Source organism: Semicossyphus pulcher, unplaced genomic scaffold (assembly GCF_022749685.1).
Source record: "Semicossyphus pulcher isolate SPU_LCO1_2020_fin unplaced genomic scaffold, fSemPul1.0.p SCAF_8, whole genome shotgun sequence".
NCBI lineage: Eukaryota > Metazoa > Chordata > Actinopteri > Labriformes > Labridae > Semicossyphus > Semicossyphus pulcher.
In genome coordinates, this window is record NW_027211759.1 from 2,255,911 (window position 1) to 2,273,373 (window position 17,463).

Consider the following 17,463-nt stretch of genomic DNA (forward strand, 5'->3'; position numbering starts at 1 on the left):
CCCGTCTCTTTTAGAACATATGGCACACACGTATTACTTCCCTCAGGCCCTTGAAGTGTAAATGTGTTTTTGTGCCTGTGCAGCATCTTTTGAAAGAACTGTGTGTGCATGCAGATGTGCGTTTGTGCATGTGAGACGGTGGAAGTGATGCAGTGTATTCATGTTCCCCCTGCAGTCATTCCTCCTCCAGCTGTAGATGGCTGCTGTGATAGACAGCAGAGGAAGAGCTGCTCCTCGTCGCCTCTTCTATCGCGCTCGGCATCAAATTGGAGCCGTCAGTCAGCTCTCACCCGCAGCACAACACACTCTATCAGACCGCAACCACCGCACACACAACAACAACAGCAGCGCCTGTGAGAGAAGGAGGCAGAGCAGGAAACGCTGAAAGGAGGGAATGTGGGATTATGTGATGAAATGAAATCAGTGCAGGTTATCCGTTTTTATAAGATAAATTGTTCTGTCCTTCATGAAGTCTGAGCGCGGCGGAGGAACAGCTGCTCCAGGTTTAAGACCAAATTCACTTTCAGGTGACTTTCAGCTGCAGCTTCATCATCGCGTTCATTCTTAATTAATTTCCTTATAGATCACTTTAATACTTTTATGAGAATTAAGGGGAATTTTCTTGAAGGTTAGCAGGTGAGAGGACGGCAGAGAGAACGTCCTTCAGGCAGAACTTAAACCAAGAGACGGATTCTGGTACTTTTTTAACCTGGCCCTAATTTTTTTTCTTCTAAATATATATTTTGGGTTCTGAAAGACTAAAAATGTAGAAAATGTTTTGCGTGTCTCACAACATAATTAAAAAGGATTGCCACAGAATTTGACGTTTCTGACCCCAGAAACAGACGCTGCATCACTCTCTTCAAAGCCACCAGACTCCATTGAGAAAAACACTGATTTTACCTTGAAGAACACGAGAGTTGTTGTCTACGTCTGCCTCAATCAGTTCGTTTTGTTGTTTAGTTTAGTTTGTTTTCTTGTGTGATTCTGGTGATTTAAAGGGTAAGTTTTCATCCAGCACAGTATATATGTAAAACACAAAACACACAGAAATGAATCAATCTATGCAGAGGTAGACCAGCAACTCCTATGTTCTGCAAGGTAAAATCACTGTTTTTCTAAATGGAGTCTGGTGGCTTTAAAGAGAGTGATGTAACAGCTGTTTGGGGTTAAGCAAATGAGCTTTCCTTAATTGATCACTTCAGTCGACAGCTACAAAACAGGCTGTAATGGCTGCAATGTCATCCTTGGAAAAAAGTGATCAATGGCTGTCCACGAGTTCTTGTTTTTTCCACTGACAGGCTCAGATTGTTATTCTAAGTATATATTCTGGGTTCTAAAAGACCAATAGGTAGAACATGTTTTGGAATTGCTCCAGTATATTGAGTGTTTAACAACATAATTGAAAGGATTGCAGCAAAATTTGACTTTCTTGGTAGGTGGGATGCCCCCGCCCCTAGAAACAGCTGTTACATCGCCCTCTTCAAAGCAACCAGACTCCATTGATAAAAACAATGATTTAACCTTGCAGAACACAGAGGTGTATGTTCTCAAACTTTCAAGGTTGTTGGGCATTTTTCGAAGTCATTCATGAGTCATGGAGCTCATTTTTACCACATGAATCTGGAATTACACCAGACGCCAATCAGTAAACCCACTCCGAATAGTTATTATTGGTCACTAAAGAAAAGCGTGAGTCAGCGAGGTAACAAACATTTTAATGATCTTGAATCTAAAAATATCTCCCACAAACTGAACTGCTCTTCAGTTTGTTACCAACATAAAGATAAATCTGTTTATAACATCAATTACCCTCCTCTTCATTACGGAGACAAGACACATCGAGCCTCGGGCAGTGGTGCATCATGGGACTGTGTGTGTGTGTGTGTGTGTGTTTTGCAGGGTGTTTGACTACCAGCGTGTCCCCTCTTCAGTCCCAGTGGATCCCAGTCCAGTGAAACGTCCCCGCCCTTCCTCCTCGTCCTCCTCCACATCCTCTTCCACGGCAGCTCTGAGGATGAGGAGCAGCAGAGCGTCCAGCAGGAGCAACAACACACACACCTCCTCCTCTGACAGCAAGTGTAAGACGCACACTCCTCATGTTTGTGTGATTTAAGTCAGCAAATATGTTTTAAGGGAAATACAACGTTGCTTGAACCTTTTTACTGTTTGTTTAAACTAGATAAATTATTATCGGCTGATGTCGGCCTATCATTGATAAATAGGCAAATACATTCTTCCCAATCTGAGCGGTGAGGAGAATGACAGATATTTATCTTTAATGTCTGTCATGGCTGCCATCGGGATTCTTAGGAAGTACTTTGCAGCATGCAGACTGAAAGAGCCTTTGTTTACATTTTCAGCGACAAAGTTTTGAAGGTTTTGCAGTGAGTGGTACTTTGGGCCGTTAAAAGGAAGCAGGAAAGCAGGATTTGTCTTTAAAGAATATTACAAACATGTCCAGGACAGGATCAGTAAAGAAATAAGACGCCAGGCTTTGTCCAGGGTCCACTGAAATCCACACAAGTAAAGGTGCTAATGGTTGCTTATAGAAAGCTTCTTTGTACTTTTGCAAAATCCAGATAGAAGAGGATCTATTTTCATTCTATGGATTATTCTTCATTAACACTTCACACTTCACAGCATGAAGAGGAAAACAATGTCCTCTTGTCCCCACCGTGAGTTGTACTTTGTCATTTCTACAATATTGTCTACATATTGTCTATTGTCTACAATATACAGAGCTGATGCGCTGAGTAAGACATAGTGCCGAGGGAAAACTAAAACACAGCGAACACTGACAAACAAACTGACATGTTTGTTTATATAGAGGACTCTTTTAAGTGCCTAAAGTACGTGGTACTCCTGACCCTGTGCTTAGCTTAGCTTAGCTTCCGTGTAGGTACTCCGGCCAGCTTCTCCAAGCAGGAGCCGTGCTGACTGTTATCCACTGTATGTAGCACACTTACTATTGATAAGGACCTCCTACAACCACACTTCAAACAAACCCGAACTGTCCCTTTAAATCCTGCATTTTATGATGCTACCACTGCATACATGCACAGAAGGCGAGCTAGCGTAGAGCGAAATGCTGTCGCTGTTTAGTGTGAGAGAACCAGAGCCTGTTTACACCAGCATGCACATGTTCACTGCATGAAAATGGTCATCATCCACAGCAATAAGAAACAACAATGAAAAGCAGGAAATAAAGACGCTCCTGTTCCTGTGGACGAGCCAGAAAATCACTCTGAATTAAATACAATATTTTTGAGCCCCTTTGACGGCATTTTTATTGTAAGGTAACTATTTAAATCCATTCTTTTTCCATAACTTTGTTCATTGGTCGTACTTTATCGTCAAAACTACATGTTGGATGTTGGACGTTTTTCTCTCCACAAAGCCAACTGTTCAAGAACTCTCTTGCACTTCAGTTTGATCTTTCCACACAGACCCACAGGATCGTTGAACCACATGAATACATCCGCTTTCATTATAACCGAGCTTATGACCGTAACACTGCTGAGTGCAAAGGATGAAGGGAAATATTGTGACTGTGCGAGCGTCCTGTGAGTGTTTCAGAAGCGGCTCATGCTCTCGTGTTGTGGGTTTGAATGTTAAACAGCTTTTAAGCAGAGAGGGCAGAGACACCGACACCCTGCTGCAGGCAGAGGTCGACACGCAGGAGTGTTTAACGCCTCAGCCACCTCCAATTAGAGGCTTTTAAATTCTCCGCTCACACACGAGCCTCGGCCCGCGTGCTCCTGAGTGTGACCGTGATATTCAGCTTTTTAAACATCTTTATGAGCTGCTGTGCAAACCTGGAGCTCTCTTTCCTTTTCTGAAGCCATGTCGTCTCCCGCCTGTGTGATGGCTCGTCTCGATGCGAGGGCCCCGGGGTGCTGCAGGGAAGGCGGGTGGGGGGCGCGCCAGATGGTCCCTTCATTAAAAGCTTCTGTACCGCAGGGCTCTCCTTCCTGCTATAACCCAGCTGAGCCTATCAGCGTTTGCAATTAGACCGACTTAATAGTGCGTGGCAAATAAGAATTGTTTATACTAGTTTATTACAAGCCTTAATAGTTTTTACTTCGCCCCATCACAGGGAGATTAGATTGCCTTTGAAAGCTCCCGAGGTCGAGAAGCTTTCAGGAGTGAGGTAGTTTTCAGGGTCGTTTGGCGAGCTGTTGGAGAGGATGGAGGCTCATTTTAAGAGCACAGCGAGGGCGAGGAGGGGCGCAGGGGAGGGAGGTGGGAGTGCAGTGCTGAGGGTACTTTATGGTGCGGGCCCGATGGCTGCAGGGTCACTGTATGACATTTGGATCAGCATGGAGATGTTAAAGGAGACTCTGGTCCCGATTCTCGAGTTCTTTTTGTAGTTTATGAAGTGAAGAGCCTGCTTAAAAAACATTAACGCTTAAAAAAGCAGGTCTGTGATCTTCTGTGATCTTACATGAGGATCCGTGTTGTTTATGGGGGTCCTCCTCCCTGAGTGAAGGGGCAATAGAGACCATGTCTGTGGACTTAAACTCGCACATGACTCTGCAACTTGTTTCCTCGAGGAAGGCTTTCCCCCACATGTTGGAACCTGGCTGCAGGTATTTGCCGCCATTCGGCTTTGTGGTGTTACTTTACCAAAACTTTAAACTTTGATACAACATTCATATAAAAACTAAATACTTGATATGTATTTGCCAGTGTCAGTGCATCTGCTCTCTTCCTGTGTTTTATAAGTTTCTTTTTATTTGGCTGTGTTCAGGACGTTTCTAGGATGTTTCCAGTCTCTGTGTTTCTTTGTGTATTCATATAAGACACAAAATGCCAACACAGGGTACATCCTGCACAACCCATCACATTTAACATTTAAGTACATTTAAGGCTTTTAACAGGCACGCAAAACCACCAAAGGTCAGTTGACGAAGATACGAGGAACATCTTCACTTCGTCAGATGTTCCTCGTATCTTTATGCAATTGTCTCCCGTCGAAGACGGATGTTTCAAACAGTGTTTAGACATCAGTCGGAGTCAGTGTTGGAGTTAATTCCAGGGGTGTTGGATGTAGTCGATGTCAAGTCCTTCCAGACCACACTGGAAAAACACCTCTTAATGGAGCTGGTCCGTATGCTTTGGCTTTGTCATGTTGGAACAGGAAATGGACAAACACAAACTGTTGACACAAAGGTGGAAGAACCCTGTTGGTTAAATCTTCTAGCTTGAGTTTAGTTTATTTTTTCCAAACTAAGGAAACAAATGACGGAAAAAACAGACTCAGACCAAAGTATATTCATCGTATTGCTCTCGTTCTTCTGTTTTCACATTGTCTCTCTGCAGTGAAGATGGCGGAGCTTCTCTCCATAAAGAGGGAGCTGACAGTGATCAAGGTTCAGATCGACGGCCTATTAGACTGTGTGGACAAGATGGACAGACAGAGAAAGGACTGCTCAGGTAGAGACAACAAGCACCACTGTTTACCTGTCTTATAAAATGTGGCAGACATTCTTACCTGGACTAAAACCAGACCAACAGGTCAGACCTAGTTTGTACTTTAAAGGGATTATTTTTAACCTTTGCCCTGTTTGAAGATCTCTCCAGCCCAACTCGACTGTAATGGCTGCAATCAAACAACAAACAACAAACAAGCCCACTAAAAGTTCTTGTTGTTTCCACTGACAGATTGTTATTCTAAGTGTGTGACAACATGACAGAAAGGATCCCTACAGAGATAGACCTTTTTGTTACAGAGGAAGATGATTGTTTTAAGCAGACATTACATTGCTCTCTTTAAACGCACCAGACTCCATTCACAAAAACAGGAATTTAACCTTGCAATACATAGGAGTTGCTTTTCTATCTCTGCCTCAAAAGGTTAGTTAGTTAGTGTTATTGTGGAACTTTTGTGTCTTAAACAGTAAGCTGGATTTAATGCAAGAGTTGTGTAACATTAAATAACACAAAAAAATAAGGTTGCGTTTGAAAAACAACTCCTGTGTTCAGCAAGATAAAATTACCATTTTTGTCAATGGAGTTTGGTGGCTTTGAAGCAACTGATGTAACGTCTGTTTCCCTTGAAGTTCAGCGCATGAACAAGTGTGCATTAAACTTTGTTGCTACCTCATGCTCAGCTGGGATGGAGAGAAGTTTTCTAACATTAGTGTTGAAGAGAAATAATCTCAAGAAGTAAAGAACGTCAGCATGTCACTTTGGATAATTTCCTCATCTTTTTTTATCTTCATGAGGAAATAAAAACACCACACACACACACACACACACACACACACAGATAGGGTGGGCTGTGGACAAGATAACTCCTGCGTGCTGAAGGGGAGCTTATGAAAGGTTATGAGGTCGGTGTTTATCGCTGTTTACCCCCCTGTCATAATCCACGCTCGGCTGGAGGCAGTTCTGTCATTGAACCATTACTCACAGATGCAGCGTGATAGCCGATCACATCTGATGGTAAACAAACCGACTCTCTCTGCCTCACCGCTCCCTCGCTCATCGTTCACGCTCATAAAGTTCAGTTGAGAGATCAGACGCTCTCATTGTTCTGACTTCTTCACTGTGAGGGTTTGATGAGCCTCCTTTCACTGATATTGATTATCTAAATAATTATTGTTTAAAGGGATGGACTGCCTGTTGGAAAAGGAAGGTTTTAAAGGAGTGTGGGATTATGGGAGTTGTTGTCTTACTTGTAAAAAACACGTGTGTGTGTGTGTGTGTGTGTGTGTGTGTGTGTCAGAGTGTCCTCAGAGGGAGCAGACTGTGTCTCCTCACAGAGGTTCAGTCAGCAGCCTGGAGAGAGAGAGTCCTGAACCAGGAGAGGCCAGCGAGGACGAGCCGCTGCACTACCAGCACTACTACCCCCACAGATACCCCCACAGGGTAAATATATACACCTACTACCCCCACAGATACCCCCACAGGGTAAATATACACCTACTACCCCCACAGATACCCCCACAGGGTAATTATACACCTACTACCCCCACAGATACCCCCACAGGGTAAATACATACACCTACTACCCCCACAGATACCCCCACAGGGTAATTATACACCTACTTCCCCCACAGATACGCACACAGGGTAAATATATACACCTACTACCCCCACAGATATGCCCACAGGGTAATTATACACCTACTACCCCCACAGATACCCCCACAGGGTAAATACATACACCTACTACCCCCACAGATACCCCCACAGGGTAATTATACACCTACTTCCCCCACAGATACGCACACAGGGTAAATATATACACCTACTACCCCCACAGATATGCCCACAGGGTAAATATATACACCTACTACCCCCACAGATATGCCCACAGGGTAAATATATACACATACTACCCCCACAGGGCAAATATATACACCTACTACCCCTACAGATACGCCCACAGGGTAAATATATACACATACTACCCCCACAGGGTAATTATACACCTTCTACCCCCATGGGGTAAAAACATACACCTACTAACCGGACAGATACCCCCACAGGGTAATTATATTTACCTACTACCCCCACTAGGTAAAAATACACACCTACTACCCCCACAGGGTAATAACATACTACTGCTTCATGTACAACTACCTTCACAGGGTAAATGTATACCACTACTCCCCCCTCAGATACCCCTACTGGGTGAGTATATACCACTGATACCCCACATGACAGCCCACATAACTATGCCCACTGCAATTTAAACTCTCCACACAGACTGCCTAATAAGTAGCTTCACTACACCTGCCCCCCATGGGGTAAATCAGTAACTAAATAACTACCCCTTTACCCCCAACATTGAGCTCCACTTTAGCAGGTAATGTTATTCTGCCACCTTGTGGACAATCTGTTAATAACACCGACTTCTGTCAGCTGAAAACGGAGTGTTAATGTGTGTCTCCATTTTTGTCACCTTCCAATAAACAAACATCACAAAACAAAGTTCTTACATGAACCTGCCCTCTCACCTCCTCTCACCCGTCCTCTCACCTCCTCTCGCCTCCTCTCACCTCCTCTCACCTGCCCTCTCACCCGTCCTCTCACCTCCTCTCGCCTCCTCCCACCTCCTCTCACCTGCCCTCCCACCTGTCCTCTCACCTCCTCTCGCCTCCTCTCACCTGCCCTCTCACCTCCTCTCACCTGTCCTTGTAACTCCCTCTGACGTGTAGAAAACCTTTTGTCTTTCATCTTTGACAAAAACTCCACATTGCACAGAGCGAAGACAATTTGCATAATCCGTGTTGTGTGATGCGTTTACTGTCCCCATTTTATTGAAGCAGATCAGCCGTGCGGAGGAACGGTGCTTTCACTGTTCCTGTGTCTTTACAGGGAAACATAATGATATAGAATTAGCCTGCAGGCTTCCTACCTGCCTGACAGAGCGAGGCTGCCTCATTAATCTGAGCGGGCAGAGAACAGACCGGCCCTTAATCTGCTGTGTGTGTGTGTGTGTGTGTGTGTGTGTGTGTTAGTGAATACATTATCTGTGCGTACAAATTGTGTTACAGGAGATTTGTTGTTCCCTGCAGGTATAGATGACTTTTAAAATATAAACAGTATGTGTGTTTTTTATACCCAAAGACGACGATGATGACGGGGGATGATGAAGACGGGGGATGTTGTGTTAATTAGGGCACTCTTCAGTTTGCTTTAAACGACCCACTGTATCATGAAGACCTTCTTCCTGTGTTTCCAGATAAAGCAGCATCCGTCTGATCAGGAGGACGACCTGTGACTCTGCAGCTCAGGTAGGATGTCTCACAGTGAGGCACTTTAAAGAACCAAACTGAAAGTTTTAGTTTTGTTAGCTCGTTGTTATATATTTTATTTAATGTAATACTTTAGCCAACACCTGTTTTTATCTCTGATGTGTTTTCTTTTGTTGTTGATGTATTGTTATTTTAAGAAAAGCACTTGTTTTATAAAAGTGCTATACAAATAAAACTATAGTTATTATTATCATCATTATTATAAAGTGTAATGCACAGCGACCGGTTCATTATTGCGAAAACAAACCCCTTTTTCTGTGCATTATCCGGCTTATTACACGACCACGACTAAAAGAATCGATTATTTAACACAAAGTAATGATGACAATGATTTGGATATTATATTTACTGATTCATAAACTATTCTGTGTCTTCCGCTGAAAACTAATAGTTTCTATCCAACAGTTGACATGGGTCCATTGCAATGTAAACTGACTTTAGAAATCAGAATCAGAAGAACTTTATTGATCCAACAGGAAAATTCTAGCATTACTTGAAAGTAATTAAAATGAATATAAAATACAATTAAGACCTCACTAAGCAAAGCTAGAAATAATAATGGTTATAAAGTGAATATAATAAGATATAATTAAAACTGTGCTGTGTTATGATATGTACCTTTGTTAAAGAGAAGGAGCAGCTGTGTCGCTTCCTGTTCTGGTCCTGCATCATCCTGAAGCACAATGACCCACTAGCTGTACATTATCAGACATTATAGCCTACCTTGTGATTTTTTGTATTTCCTTGTCTCTGTTTGTGTCCTGCAGACCCATAAATATCTCTTTTTAGACTACATTCCTTTTCTTTTCCCACATCCGTCCAGAAACAGAAGCTCCGATCCATTGCAGCTGGGATGGAAGATCCTTCTAGGAGACGTTCGAAACATGAACTTTAAAGGACCGACTCTCCTTCACCCCTGACTCTATCTTTTATCTGTCTGTCATTGTCAGTATGATTTTTATTCTTCTGCACAAACTCCAGTTCTGATTTCCAAACCACAAGGATGACAAATCTCCAATGTGCTCCTGGTGAATCCCTCTCGTACTACATGCTTACATATTGATACATGTGTTTTTATATAGCATTGTAACACGTTTTTAGATGATTTCTTGCACCCCAGGCCGCCTTTTTCAATTATTTATTTTCTTGCAGAGACTTGAATTTGCAGGCAAATAATCAACAAAGAAGGGCATTAATTTATTTTTATTTTGTACTGTATTCAGTGATGCTATCAAGAAAAGAACATCCTAATCAACATCCCAAATAAATAGTGCATCCACATAAAGCATCCAATTCATGACCTTGTGCCATGTTTTTTTCCATACCCAGATTAAAAGAAAAGGGAGCCTTATATTGGCTCCATTTATAACCCCATCCTTGCTTCCTATGTTGAACTCCACTGATTAGTGTTAAGACAGACCGTGTAGCAGCAGCTGGCATCTCCTTATCACACAGTTTATTTTCATCAGGTCTGTTGTCATTATGTGTTTGCAGATGTGAACAGACCTGTATTATGGAAAGGCTCAGTGAGCACGCTTTTATGATTCGGTTGAATTACAGTTTATACTGACCCAGGCAATTTCCTGAGATGTGCATTTACTCCTAATATAATTTACATTAAGTGGTTACAGATGGGGAGATTATGTTCTTCACCTATGAAACAATAATATGAAAACATAAGTGAATGTGAGATTTTACCAGTTTGTCTGTCATTTCTATTCATCAGCTAAAACCATTCTGGATTCACTGAACCGACGCTGTTGAGTCAGGCTGACTGTTTAACATCAAGTTAGCTCACAGCTCATTCTTTTGCTAAACTGTTTTATTCAGGTTAGCAGTTAAAACAATTTGCTAAATGGTTAGCGAACATTACTCGAGCTAAAACATTTGGTTTTCTGTTAACAGATCAGTAAAGCACACTCCATTGCTTAGAGTAAGTTTGCATAATTAACATTTTGGTTCAGGTTATCCATCATTTTAGCAGGTAATACTGATTTGGGTAAAATGACGGGTCAGATGAACTGACATAATGGTTTGGATCAGCTTGACTAACGATTTGTTGATGGAACAGTTCAGTATGGTCAACGTAACTGTAATGGCGATTTGTCCTTGTCAAAAAACAAAACTCAAAATCAAACCAGCCACTGTGGCACGATGAGAGTGGATCGTACGCAGGACCAAAAAACAAAATTCAAGCTCCAGGCAAAAAATATGTTTTTTTTATAATTATTTAACAACTTTTACTAAAAATTAACAATCTGGCGTGTTCTGGAGTTTCCTGGTCAAAAACCATTAACCTTCCCGGTGCCCGCCCATCCTGTCCTACCTGCCCATATACACATCACCCCCTGCAAACTACCAATTCAAAATAAAAGCCTGAATAAATACTCAAATATATCAATAAAACAAATGGTCTCAAGCTCATTATAACTTCCTAAATGAAATAACAAGAAATAAATAAATGACAAAATGTAAAATAATAAAATTATACAAACAATGTTAATAGCTCAAACATTCCGGCCCCTTATCGTGACAAGTGTAAACACGCAATAATCTATTTTTATAAAGGAGCTATTTTCTCTACCTACACTCTAACTATAACACAAATCGCTGCCTGGAAGAAAAACAGGATAGAATGAGCAACAAGAAAGAATGATGTCCAAGATCTTACACTGTGGCCTCCAGGAGCAAGCAGGTCTTAGTTACAGGCCTCTCATAGACACTCGTCTTTGTTTTGAGGCACACAGAGCGGCCAAATCCTTTGGCGTCCGACTTGGTACTAAGAACTCGGCCCATCAGCCAGGATCCTCTTGGAGCTGTCGCATCAGCAATAACAACAATATCTCCTGGAGAGAAGTTTCTCTTAGGCCTCGCCCATTTTTGTCTTTCCTGCATAACAAGTAAGATTTGAATGACGCGCACCTGTGATTGCGCAATAATCCACATCAGTGGAGCCGCTCATTCATTCACAAAATCTGTGATACCGAAGAGGGCTGCTATGCCACAATAAATGTTTTTCTATGATTCTCGAGTGCTGTGAATAAAGACTGTGAAAAAAGGAGAAAATGTCGGATATTACTTCAATAAACAAAAGAATTGTGAGAAAAATAAATAAATAAATAAATGTAAAATAATAAAATTATACAAACAATGTTAATAGCTCCAACAGTAACAGTTTGGTTTATATTAGCTAACATACAGTATAAGCTTCTGGTTAAAGAAGTATGTTCATGGTTAGCTAACGGATTAGCTCAAATTAGAAATAACAGTTTGGCTCAGGCTAACTCATGATTGGGTCAGGTGATTAAACCATTTGGTTCAGATTAGCTGTCAGAGCAAAAGGTTAGCTGATGGATCCGTTGAGCGGATTAGTCCACATTAGCTTACAATCGCTCGTTTAAAAGTAATTCAACCAAGTCCAGTTGCCGTTTGGATTAAGTTTAGTGCTACCTGTAAGCTAACAAAAAGGTTTACCAGCATAAACAGTTTGTTTAGGTTAGATAACGGGCCACTTTGGTTCAAGCTAGCTTAAAGATCATACAGCCATTAAAATAATTTTGTTCAGGTTAGCAGCCAAAACAGCTTTACTTCTAAAAGGTTTGCTAGTGTCTCTGTAACGCACATTTATTTTTAAACTGACAGGTTGGACATACTATTACTATACTATAGATTACGGTACATTTATTATCACATCCTTAAAAGAGCAAACTCTTGGCTACAGAGTGCTGTTCCATTTTTCCTTCATGTCCTCCTCACCAACCGTCCATCTGTCCGTCCATTTTACCGACATGTTCTGTTGACAACACGTTCGTTTCACCAGATTTTGGGGCGACTGTTTTTACAGAGAGCAAAGCAACAAGACTTTTCATCTAGCATGTCTATCCGGCTGGACAATATGGACGACTGACTGTCTGTAATGTTTGGAGATTTCATGTAAAATATTTGTTGGTTTAAAAAAATAACACTTGAAAATAGTTATGTGTACAATAGTGGCTCTTTATACTTTGACATTGTTTAATCGTTTAAATGAATAAAATTAAAGTGTTTTAATAAGAAATCTTGTAAGTGCAGCCACTGAATGGTTTTGGAGTTATGTGCACACTTTATTAGCCTGTAGTTTCTGCTGTTGGTGCGTTTGTGTTTGTGATGTGTGTGCAGTAAAGGTATTTTATATAAAAAAGATGTGTGTTTTAAAGATATAGTTTTACACAATGGTTAGCTAACCGATCAGATTAACTGACATTGGTTTTGAATAGCTTGACTAAACAATTTGTAAACAAATCCGTAGCCTGAGGACTAAGGATTAAATTTAGCTATTGTGCTAATTCTGGTATATTTACTTTGGAGCATATTGCTGATAGGTTGATTAATGTGCACTGTCCTAATTCAATAAATAAATAAATGAAATGAAAACAGGTTTGGTTAAGCTGACAGATCAGTCTGTTTCACGTTAGCCGTTTGATCAAGGTCGACTTAAAGAGTTTGGTTCCTATTAGCTAACATTTAAGTTAGTCTGGTATGTGTTCATGGTTAGCTAACGGATTAGCTAAAATTAGAAATAACAGCTTGGCTCAGGCTAACTCATGATGAAACGGGTGATAAAACAGTTTGGTACATACTGACAAACAGTTTACTAGGACAAAATGTCTGGTTTAGGTTAGCTAACTGATCAGATAAAACAGTCCACGTTAGCTTACAATCCTGTCGCAGTTTACCAGCATCCAATCTTCTTGTCTTACTCTCGTAAACAAAGCAAATAAGCAAAAAGTTCCCCCCAAAATATTCTTTTAAATTGTTGACTTACTTTTAAACATATAGTTTAACACAATGGTACGGTGGCCCTGAGAGCTCAACGCACAGCAACTTAAGAAAACACATGCAAATACAGAAAACACAAGCAAATTAAGAAAACATCTTCATCAAGTTGACAACACATGCGCAGCATTTAGAAAACGAGCAGCAAATAGAAAAATGCAGCAAATACTGTGCGTTGAGCTCTCAGGGCCACCGTACAATGGTTCAACTTCAGATCGTCTGGTTTAGGTTAGCTAACTGATCAGTTCATCCTGTATCTATGAGAGTTTGCCACCTGTAAGCTAACGAAAAAGTTTACCAGCAAGAGTTGGCTTAGGTTAGCTAACGGGTCAGTTTAACAAAAGAAATCTTTTGGTTTGTGTCCGACAGTTCTTATCTTACTCTCAGCAACAAAGCAAATAACGAAACAATTATGCAAACCTTTCCTTTAAATCCTCAAATGTTTTAACTTTTAATACAGAGAAACACATTGGTCCAACTTATCCAACATTTCTGTTAACGTCTTTGATAAACCAAATCTACCTATTGGCAGCATCTTATCGTCTAAACACATTACCAACAATAACTAAATTACCTTACTAACCTGCTGTAACACTTCTAACCTACAAACACTGATTATAACATCATAGTCTCTCTTTAAACTATCAATTTAAGCATTAGCGTTAACTTTAGTCCACTTCTCGCCCATGTTTGCCCTTAAATTGCTGCATGTCTTGTTCAACGTATATTTTTGATTAAACCAGTAATACTCTGTATGTTTAAAATGGAGAAAAATATTAGTACAGGAACATTTTTTTTATAAATAAAGACTTAAATCAAATGAGGCCACACTAATTAAAGAACTAACATTGCCTTTGTTTTAATTAAATCAGTAGAAGCAGTTTACTGAACCACAGTCAAACAGGGCGTCACATGTTGTTGACTTAAGGGAAGCTACACTCGCAGCGCTGGTTTTAATGATTCATCAGAGCCAGGACAACCTTTGACTCTACGTCTGTTTGCAGTGCATGCTGGGTAATGGCTCAGAGAAGTGGACTTGTGCAGTGATGGTACAACTGGTTGGATGAGTTTTGGGAGCCTGCTGAACTCAGAGGGACACACTGACACAGAGGTAAGACTGCACTGAGACATGAGGTTTATGGGTTTCACACTGATGCCCTTTAATTCAAATGTATTCATATTATCATGAAATCACCAGTGTTATGTAAGTGTTCTTTTTGAGTGGTTTCAGAACATTTCCCACAAGTAATATGTTCATAATTCATTCAGACAGGATTAATTAAGTTTTATTTTTTAAGCTCAAAATGTTTTCCCCTCTTTTTGCATTAAACTTTTCTATATTTTTTTTTTATACATGTATACTTTGTTTTTTACTTTGTCTAAGGAGCCAGCTCAGAGTGTTTCAGACTTTGATATTGGGACTCTTCTGCTCTCCTACTTCACAGAAATGGTCATATGAGAGGTGTGGTTACAGGTGTTACAGGTGGTTACAGGTGTATTTATATTTGTTCACAATTGCAATCGCGTTTAAAATTACAGCTTGACAACTGTAGCTGCTGCGGATCATGAGATTTTGGGAAAAACAAAAGGAGCTCAAAGTCCTTCAACTAGTTTGTTTGACCCGGAGAAACAAAATAGATCGAATAGATTCCTCTGACATGATTCAAATATGTGAAGCACAATAAACAAAGCTTATGTAATTCTAATTTAAGTATTAATTTGGGTAATTTTATCTGTTAATGTTTTTGTGCTCTTGTGTTTTAGTGAAGCTTCCTCACAGATAGTCTGTTTGTGTCAAGATGAGAATATGTCAAAAGTGTGTGTGTAGCAGATCATCCAGTCCTCACTAACTGAGACGCTGCAGGGACTCGTTTGTCTGCGGTCAGTAGGATTTGATGATTATCTATCACTATCAGAGTGTTTCAGGTTGTGTTTACAGGTGTTGCAGAGTCCTGAAGCTTATACGGATTCTTTTAATCATTCTTAGGGCACCTCATAGCTTTGCTCCTGCTTAGATTTCTGAATTATTTAACCCTTACACCTCTGAGCGATCACTTAGGTCCTCAAAATCAGAATCAGAACTTCCCGTTCTCTTTTGATCAATCACCTGAATCTGATGACAGTTTCAAAAATGTTCAGAACGTCTTTGATCTGCTGTAAGAAGTGATTGTAGGCTGTAAGCTCTTAGTGTTCTTTTCTTGCAGCCATGTGTATTTTCTAACGTTCAATGTTTTGTGTTTTGCACTTGGACTTTTGTGCTGTTGTTTGATTTAAAGCATTTTAAAACGTGTCAAAGAGAGTTGTGAGTCAAATGATGTCACTAAAGTCAGCATCGGTTCGCTCTGAAGAAGCAAAACTAAGAAAAATCTGGAAGGTTATACTGCGTCTGTCATTACCTGTTATTAGGCTGCAGAGTTACAGACTGGGGGCCGTAAACGAGGCGATGAGGGTAGAGTCGATGCATTCAAAGTTAGACGTACAGCAGGCTACATGCTGTCCTCACAATATAACTCACATGTGGAACGAGTCACAAAGGGGGGCTAATTTTTGATAACACAAAAATAATCTAACGTGTTACCTTTACCGAGGTAACACAGTCATGTAACAAGTTACTTTTACAGTAACGTTACCCAACACTGATGGTCATACAGGTGAAGCTGACCTGTCCTCACCGGTCCAGCAGATCATGGCGGCAGAGAAGTCCAGCCCTCTGACCACTCACGTGCTGAACACCGGAGACGGCGTCCCGGCAGCTCGGATGGCCCTCAGCCTGCACCGACTTGATTCCACGCTGATGATCTGGAACATGCTGAGTGTCGGGTAGGGTTCGAGTCTGCGCACAAAATACATCCGTGTACTGTTCAAATGTTAGCAAAGGAAACAGTTACCATCAGAATCAGTGATTGTAAAGTAGATTTTTACTTTTGTTTAGTTCGAATCCCTTTAAAACTTCATGTTTTTTTTAACTGGAAAGATTTTAAAAGATATATTATAATATTTTCAACTGTATTTTCTTCATATTTATAGAGAGAAGTTTTAGGTTTTTTGCCTCCAAAAAGTAATTTATCAGTTATTACAAGAGCTGCAAAAGAAATAAATAAAAATCTTTCCAAATGACACAAAGTTGATAGATGCACTATTATTAAATGTCTACAGGCCACAGCTTTATCCAACCTTTTTAATTCAGCTGTTTTGTGATTTTTAGGACTACAAATGCAGATGGCCGCTGCCCAGGACTCATCAGCCGAGGAGCTTTCATTCCCGGCATGTACAAGCTGCGCTTTGAGACGGGTTCATACTGGAAGAGTCTGGGTCAGACCTCATTTTACCCGTATGTAGAGGTGAGCGTCAGGATACTGGACTGATCTGTTGCAGGTCATCTTAAATACACACGTTTTCAATAATAAACACTTTGGCTGTTACCAGTGATCACCACAAGGGGTCGCCAAAACACCCCAAATCAGACATTCCTAAAAAAAAATATTAATTAGGCATGTTTAAGTTGGATTATTTAAATTAAATGTGGTTGTTTTCTTCTCTTTACACATCATTGTTTACATTTTGCCAGTAGTATCACATGATCATAATAAATAAAGTGTGTGAATGTTTCCAGGTCGTGTTTACCATCAGTGACCCGGAGCAGAAGTTCCACCTCCCTCTGCTGATGAGTCGGTTCTCCTACAGCACATACAGAGGAAGCTGAGAGCTGTGAGGACGACCAGCTGCACACAGGGAAGAAGAGAAGAGAAGAGCGTCTCTGTTGACTTGATCAGATGTCCTGACTTTGACTTACCCAGTCATGTCTTCTCGATGGCCATGTGGCAGATTTGTGTTACATTTGCTGACCTGATTTGTGTTTTTATATCTATCTATTGTT

At 40.7% G+C, this 17,463-nt stretch overlaps 2 protein-coding genes across 3 annotated transcripts in view; both read left to right on the plus strand.

Annotated features, from left to right (window-relative positions):
- LOC138613460 (RNA-binding Raly-like protein) overlaps positions 1 to 10,068 on the plus strand; it is a 34,852-nt gene extending 24,784 nt beyond the window's left edge. The window contains exons 4-8 of one of the 2 annotated variants that reach the window (XM_069687140.1): positions 1,903 to 2,081; positions 5,326 to 5,439; positions 6,734 to 6,876; positions 8,699 to 8,750; positions 9,539 to 10,068. In XM_069687140.1, the coding sequence (XP_069543241.1) occupies positions 1,903 to 2,081; positions 5,326 to 5,439; positions 6,734 to 6,876; positions 8,699 to 8,737 (475 nt within the window). In that variant the 3' untranslated portion in view covers positions 8,738 to 8,750; positions 9,539 to 10,068. The remainder of the gene's footprint in view (positions 1 to 1,902; positions 2,082 to 5,325; positions 5,440 to 6,733; positions 6,877 to 8,698; positions 8,751 to 9,538) is intronic. The other variant, XM_069687139.1, reaches the window with a different exon arrangement.
- A 6,201-nt stretch (positions 10,069 to 16,269) lies between these two features.
- On the plus strand, positions 16,270 to 17,403 carry LOC138613436 (5-hydroxyisourate hydrolase-like). Its single transcript, XM_069687104.1, has 3 exons — positions 16,270 to 16,406; positions 16,792 to 16,927; positions 17,200 to 17,403. Exons 1-3 carry the CDS (start codon positions 16,273 to 16,275, stop codon positions 17,287 to 17,289), a joined length of 360 nt encoding a protein of 119 aa, XP_069543205.1. The 5' UTR covers positions 16,270 to 16,272; the 3' UTR covers positions 17,290 to 17,403.
- The last annotated feature ends 60 nt before the right edge of the window (positions 17,404 to 17,463 follow it).

What these genes read in the sequence shown, in the direction of transcription:
- LOC138613436 (XM_069687104.1), top strand. Translation starts at nt 16,273, where the DNA reads ATGGCGGCAGAGAAGTCCAGCCCTCTGACCACTCACGTGCTGAACACC. An exon ending in TGGAACATGCTGAGTGTCGG is followed by an intron (nt 16,407 to 16,791) that starts GTAGGGTTCGAG and finishes TGTGATTTTTAG; the next exon opens with GACTACAAATGCAGATGGCC. An exon ending in CATTTTACCCGTATGTAGAG is followed by an intron (nt 16,928 to 17,199) that starts GTGAGCGTCAGG and finishes GAATGTTTCCAG; the next exon opens with GTCGTGTTTACCATCAGTGA.